Source organism: Scyliorhinus torazame, chromosome 14 (genome assembly GCF_047496885.1).
Source record: "Scyliorhinus torazame isolate Kashiwa2021f chromosome 14, sScyTor2.1, whole genome shotgun sequence".
Classification (NCBI taxonomy): domain Eukaryota; kingdom Metazoa; phylum Chordata; class Chondrichthyes; order Carcharhiniformes; family Scyliorhinidae; genus Scyliorhinus; species Scyliorhinus torazame.
The window spans coordinates 166,852,015-166,859,324 of NC_092720.1; the positions used below are offsets into that span (position 1 = coordinate 166,852,015).

Genomic DNA, 7,310 nt, shown 5'->3' on the forward strand with positions numbered 1-7,310 from the left:
TCGCTGTCCCGGCTCTCTCTCCTCTCGTGCTGTTTTCGCTGTCCCGGCTCTCTCCTCCCGCGCTTTTTAAGTCTCCCGGCTCTCTCCTCTCGCGCTGTTTTCGCTGTCCCGGCTGTCTCCTCCCGCGCTGTTTTCGCTGTCCCGGCTCTCTCTCCTCCCGCGCTGTTTTCGCTGTCCCGGCTCTCTCTCCTCTCGCGCTGTTTTCGCTGTCCTGGCTCTCTCCTCCCGCGCTTTTTAAATCTCCCGGCTCACTCCTCCCGCGCTGTTTTCACTGTCCCGGCTCTCTCTCCTCTCGCGCTGTTTTCGCTGTCCCGGCTCTCTCCTCCCGCGCTTTTTAAGTCTCCCGGCTCTCTCCTCCCGCGCTGTTTTCGCTGTCCCGGCTCTCTCTCCTCTCGCGCTGTTTTCCCTGTCCCGGTTCTCTCCTCCCGCGTTTTTAAAATCTCCCAGCTTTCTCCTCCCGCACTGTTTTCGCTGTCCCGGCTCTCTCTCCTCCCGCGCTGTTTTCGCTGTCCCGGCTCTCTCTCCTCTCGCGCTGTTTTCACTGTCCCGGCTCTCTCCTCCCGTGCTTTTTAAATCTCCTGGCTCTCTCCTCCCGCGCTGTTTTCGCTGTCCCGGCTCTCTCTCCTCCTGCGCTTTTTTCGCTGTCCCGGCTCTCTCTCCTCTCGTGCTGTTTTCGCTGTCCCGGCTCACTCCTCCCGCGCTTTTTAAGTCTCCCGGCTCTCTCCTCTCGCGCTGTTTTCGCTGTCCCGGCTGTCTCCTCCCGCGCTGTTTTCGCTGTCCCGGCTCTCTCTCCTCCCGCGCTGTTTTCGCTGTCCCGGCTCTCTCTCCTCTCGCGCTGTTTTCGCTGTCCTGGCTCTCTCCTCCCGCGCTTTTTAAATCTCCCGGCTCACTCCTCCCGCGCTGTTTTCACTGTCCCGGCTCTCTCTCCTCTCGCGCTGTTTTCGCTGTCCCGGCTCTCTCCTCCCGCGCTTTTTAAGTCTCCCGGCTCTCTCCTCCCGCGCTGTTTTCGCTGTCCCGGCTCTCTCTCCTCTCGCGCTGTTTTCGCTGTCCCGGTTCTCTCCTCCCGCGTTTTTAAAATCTCCCAGCTTTCTCCTCCCGCACTGTTTTCGCTGTCCCGGCTCTCTCTCCTCCCGCGCTGTTTTCGCTGTCCCGGCTCTCTCTCCTCTCGCGCTGTTTTCACTGTCCCGGCTCTCTCCTCCCGTGCTTTTTAAATCTCCTGTCTCTCTCCTCCCGCGCTGTTTTCGCTGTCCCGGCTCTCTCTCCTCCTGCGCTTTTTTCGCTGTCCCGGCTCTCTCTCCTCTCGTGCTGTTTTCGCTGTCCCGGCTCACTCCTCCCGCGCTTTTTAAGTCTCCCGGCTCTCTCCTCTCGCGCTGTTTTCGCTGTCCCGGCTGTCTCCTCCCGCGCTGTTTTCGCTGTCCCGGCTCTCTCTCCTCCCGCGCTGTTTTCGCTGTCCCGGCTCTCTCTCCTCTCGCGCTGTTTTCGCTGTCCTGGCTCTCTCGTCCCGCGCTTTTTAAATCTCCCGGCTCACTCCTCCCGCGCTGTTTTCACTGTCCCGGCTCTCTCTCCTCTCGCGCTGTTTTCGCTGTCCTGGCTCTCTCCTCCCGTGCTTTTTAAATCTCCCGGCTCACTCCTCCCGCGCTGTTTTCGCTGTCCCGGCTCTCTCTCCTCTTGCGCTGTTTTCGCTGACCCGGCTCTCTCCTCCCGCGCTTTTTAAGTCTCCCGGCTCTCTCCTCCCGCGCTGTTTTCGCTGTCCCGGCTCTCTCTCCTCTCGCGCTGTTTTCGCTGTCCCGGTTCTCTCCTCCCGCGTTTTAAAAATCTCCCAGCTTTCTCCTCCCGCGCTGTTTTTGCTGTCCCGGCTGTCTCTCCTCTCGCGCTGTTTTCGCTGTCCCGGATCTCTCTCCTCTCGCGCTGCTTTCGCTGTCCCGGCTCTCTCCTCCCGCGTTTTAAAATCTCCCGGCTCTCGCCTTCCGCGCTGTTTTCGCTGTCCCGGCTCTCTCTCCTCTCGCGCTGTTTTCGCTGTCCCGGTTCTCTCTCCTCTCGCGCTGTTTTCGCTGTCCCGGCTCTCTCTCCTCTCGCGCTGTTTTCGCTGTCCCGGATCTCTCTCCTCTCGCGCTGTTTTCGCTGTCCCGGCTCTCTCCTCCCGCGTTTTAAAATCTCCCGGCTCTCTCCTCCCGCGCTGTTTTCTCTGTCCCGGCTCTCTCTCCTCTCGCGCAGTTTTCGCTGTCCCGGCTCTCTCTCCTCCCGCGCTGTTTTCGCTGTCCCGGCTCTCTCCTCCCGCGCTTTTAAAATCTCCCGGCTCTCTCCTCCCACGCTGTTTTCGCTGTCCCGGCTCTCTGTCCTCTCGTGCTGTTTTCCCTGTGGCCCTCACAAAACTCTGTCAGTGCAGCACTCCCTCATACTGCACTGGAGTATCGGCCAGGATTTTATGTGCTGAAATACTGGAGTGAGTCTTTAATCCACAATCCTCTGATTCGGAGAACAAGATTGTGGGTTCACACCCAACTCCAGATTATTCCATGAACATGGATTAAAGTTGTTGTCAGGGCCACATGAATAATTCCTCAGATTCTGGACTCCCTGTACAAACCCCACCCACCATTTATTGAAACACAAACATGTTGTAAAATGAGGAAGAAATTATCCTGTAAATGTTTACACACTACATTCAAGCTTCAGGAAACTCCTGTTACTGCAGAAATATTTGGATTGTCTGTGAGAGACGTCAATCAGAGAGCCCACCCACTCTGCCCATTCTCTCCTCTTCCTCTACCACAGCTGCTTCACTTTCTGTAGGGACTCCAAACCAAGTCAGGAGATGGTGAGTGAAGGAACAGAATTTAGAAGAATTACATTGCACAATATCCACACTAATGTTCAGGCAGTCTGACTATCCTGTGGGCAATCAGGTGTGCAAATGCCCCTTATGCTGTGTGAGAAGATCCAGCTCAAGAGACCTGTTTACTCGGTGCTTTGTGCTGAGCTGTTTGATTGGCTGTGTTGGATATTGAGTGTTTATTGGAAGCATTTCCCTTCTGATTTACAGACTGAGTTTTGTTGATGGATCATCCCTGAGAAGGTGGGGTGTAATTATCTGGGAGGGGCAGAGACACATATATTCAAATGTCTTTTAATGTCTTCTTTAAAGATTTTATCTGAAGGCCCAACTTTTGCCAAAAGCCTGGGCTTGAATTTGAGTTTAGCCCAGTGCTGTGTGTGAGAGCTGAATTTGGGTTGTGCAGCCTGAGTGAGTGCAATGTATCTAATTTCCAAGGATAAACCAGAACCCTTCAATCAGCTACACTGAAGAAGTATTTTCCTTAGCTTCTAGCAATTCCTGCCCAGTGTGTTTTCATGAAATACTTAGGTAAAGCAATGGAGAAATATAAAAGTCTCCATTGAATTAACATTCTCTTCCGTGTTTTTATACAAAGCACATACTCTTAAGAGTATTATGTGCTAAACAGAGCATAAATAGCAGGATATATTGGATGAATATGTGACTGAAGAGATGATTTGAGGGGATAGATTCAGAATCCTGGGGCATTGGTACCGGTAGGACCTGGTCTTTACCAGTACGACTGGAGATCGCAGTGAATTGATAGCCCATTTTACACTCTGCCTGACTGTCTTTTCTATTATCCTCACGGTGCTCTGGAAGATGGGGTCTGGGAGCAGGAAAGAAAGTAGCCATGTTGTTTGGTCACTATCCAGTGTTCCTGCTAGAAACAGTGGTTGCATGACAGTCAAGTGAGGGAAAAGAAAGGACTTGCATCTGATCCCCACACTGGAATAGCAGACTGACACTCACTGTGGAACAGTCTCTAACTGAGGTGTCAGTCCCTTCAACAAAGGAGAAAGAGTTGGAGGAAATCATGTTTGCTTTTTCTGTTTTACAGGATTACATCACACTACACCAGAGAATACAGAAAGAATAGACACCGTAGATAGAGCCTGATCATTATTCAAGGAACAACGGCACAACTGGGAAGACATCCAATCCCTTCACAATTGGATGTGAATGGTTTCTCCCCCGTGTGAATGAGATGGTGCCTGCGGAGTGTCCATAAGTTGCTCAACACAGGGAAGATTGGGCAGTGAAACCATCATCTGGAAATTGGTCATGTCAGTGGAACTTTGACATATCATCAGATCTGAAACTAGTCAGTGATGTGGAAGTTTCCATCAGAACCAACCTTTCCGAAGGTTCGGCAGTGCGTGATTGGCTCCAAGTGTGGTGAGAGCTTCAATCATTCATGGAGACTCATCAACCACTGACTCCTTCCTATGGTGAGAATCTGTTCAAGTGTGAGATGCACGACGCAGGCTCATAGGATCTCCTAACAGGAAAGTTCTATCTGTTGTGCCAGATGAGCAGCCACATGGAAGGGAAACCATTCACCAGCAAGGTGAGTGAAAAATCATTCTCAAACCCTTCAAAGCTCAGCAGTCACCAATATATTCACACTGGAGAGAAACCATTCATCTGCGAGGTATGTGAGAAATCATTCACACGATCATCAAACCTCCACTTACACCAACAGACTCACACAGGTAAGAAGCTGTTCAGGTGTGAGGTGTGTGCTAAAGCTTTCACAGTGTCATCGAGCCTCCTACGTCATCAGGCAGTCCACACAGGGGAGAAACCTTTCAAATGTGAGGTTTGCAACAAAGCATTTAAACTGTCATCAGCGCTTATGCAACACCGACGCATTCACACTGGGGAGAAGCCGTTCAGGTGCGAAGTGTGTGACAAATCATTTTTACAGTCGTCGAACCTTCGTGTCCATCACCGCATTCACACCGGGGAGAAACCATTCAAATGCGACCTGTGTGATAAATCATTCTCGGACTCATCGACCCTTCGCGTACATCAGCGCATTCACACAGGAGAGAAACCGTTCCAGTGTGAGATTTGTGACAAGGCTTTGACCCACTCCTCCGATCTCATCAAACACCAGAGGATCCACACTGGAGAGAGGCCATTCACGTGCAAGGTGTGTGACAAATCATTCTCTGGCTTATGGACACTCCGCAGACACAATTGCATTCACACTGGAGAGAAACTGTACACGTGTGAGGTGTGTGACGGGTCATTCTCAGACTTATGGACACTCCGCAGGCACCATCTCATTCACACGGGGGAGAAACCATTCACATGCGAGGTGTGTGACAAATCATTCTCACGATCATCAAACCTTCGTTCACACCAAAAGATTCACACAGGTGAGAAGCTATTCACGTGTGAGGTGTGTGCTAAAGCTTTCACAGTGTCATCAAACCTCCTACGCCATCAGACGATCCACACCAGGGAGAAACCTTTCAAGTGTGAGTTGTGCAATAAAGCGTTCAATGTGTCATCAGCACTCGTACAACACAGACGCATTCACACTGGGGAGAAGCCGTTCAGGTGTGAGGTGTGTGACAAATCATTCTCACAGTCATCGACCCTCCGCATACATCACCACATTCACACAGGGGAGAAACCGTTCAAGTGTGATCTGTGTGACAGTTCATTCGTAGACTCTTCGTACCTTCGTGTACATCACCGCACTCACACAGGAGAGAAACCGTTCAAGTGTGAGATGTGTGGCATATCATTCTCACTCTCATCAAACCTTTACGTACATCACTGCATTCACACCGGGGAGAAACCATTCAAGTGCAATGTGTGTGACAAATCATTCTTGCAGTCATCAAAACTTTGTGGACACCAACGTCTTCACACAGGAATGGAACTGTTCCAGTGTGAGATTTGTGACAAAGCTTTCACCCACTCCTCTGATCTCCTGAAGCACCAGAGGATTCACACAGGGGAGAAACCATTCACATGTGAGGTGTGTGACAAATCATTCTCGAACTCATCCAATCCAACGTCTTCACACAAGAGAGAAACTGTTCCAGTGTGAGGTTTGTGACAAGGCTTTCACCCATTCTTCCAATCTCCTGAAGCATCAGAGGATCCATACTGGAGAGAAACTATTCCCATGCGAGGTGTGCGACAAATCATTCTCACAGTCGTGGTACCTCCGGATGCATCAACGTAATCACACGGGAGAAACCTTTCAAATGTGAGGTGTGCAGCAAAGACTTCATTAACTCCTCAAATCTGCTACTTCATCAGAGGATCCACTCAGGGGACTGAGAGGGAGATTTACAATTACGTTTTTCTGAAGTCTTCGACTCTCCTGGGCAACCAGAGGATTCACACAGGAGAGAATTTATTTGGGTGCAATGTGAGAGAGCTTTCACCCAGTCCCCCCCAAAGTGAAAAATTCCAGCAGATCTACACTGGGGAGAAACCATTCAGGTGTGAGTGTGTGACATTCACAAGTCAGCCAATTTAACCTTTGACCAGATTTCCAAACATCACCAAAAGAAGACAATCTGTATCGAAGCTCTTGTTTAAACTCAGAATCCTTTTAGTGCAGCGTGGTTTGTCTGCTCAATCTTCTATATAGTTTAATTCACAATAAATACCTTGAACCCAACTACCTGAGTCAGCATGGCATGTCCCTATTCACTGAAACACTGAGCAGATTTGTTTTGATGTTATATTTGCCCGGTGCATCAACACAGTTGCACAGGGGAGAAACCCCATCAGTCTGAGTTCTGCAATAAAGCCTTCACACAGTTGTCTGGCCTCCCGGAATATCAATGAATCCAAATGGGATACAATCCGTTCTAGTCTGATGTGTGTCAGGATTGTTTCATCTACTCCTCCTCTCCCACAAAACACTGACTTCTCCACATGGACTTGGAGCTGGCTTACATGCTTCCCTTACACTGAGAGTTGTCTGTTGTTTACCCTCCAGTGCTCACACAGGGGAGACTGTCCTTCCAAAGCGCAGTCTGTCTCAGCTCTGTCTGTCTCCAACCTGTCCCACCACAAGTCCACTCATTTCAAGAAGGTCAATTTAACCTTTGACCAGATTTCCAAACATCACCAAGAAAACATCAATCTATATCGAAGTTCTTGTTTAAACTCAGAATCCTTTCAGTGCAGTGTGGTTTGTCTGCTGTTTTATCAATCTTCTATATAGTTTTATAATTCACAATAAATACCTTGAACCCAACGACCTGAGTCAGCATGGCATGTTCCTATTCACTGAAACACTGAGCAGAATTGTTATTGATGTTATATTTGACCCCAGTAGAGTTTCCAACTGCAAATCCACTAAGACTGTCTATGCTCTGCTTTACATTCCAGAATCTTGCTCTGCCTCCATTCATTTGCTGCTGAAATTCTCAACCACACCTTTCTTACCTCTAGACTTGTCAATTCAAACCACTCTTCACTGGACCCCACATTC

At 49.9% G+C, this 7,310-nt stretch overlaps 1 protein-coding gene across 1 annotated transcript; it reads left to right on the forward strand.

The window, feature by feature from the left end:
- Nucleotides 1-4,055: 4,055 nt before the first annotated feature.
- Nucleotides 4,056-7,042, forward strand: LOC140390179 (uncharacterized). Its single transcript, XM_072475122.1, is given in 3 exon segments — nt 4,056-5,866; nt 5,868-6,050; nt 6,052-7,042. Coding segments are annotated over 3 exon segments (1,773 nt in total). The 5' UTR covers nt 4,056-4,367; the 3' UTR covers nt 6,143-7,042.
- Nucleotides 7,043-7,310: the final 268 nt, after the last annotated feature.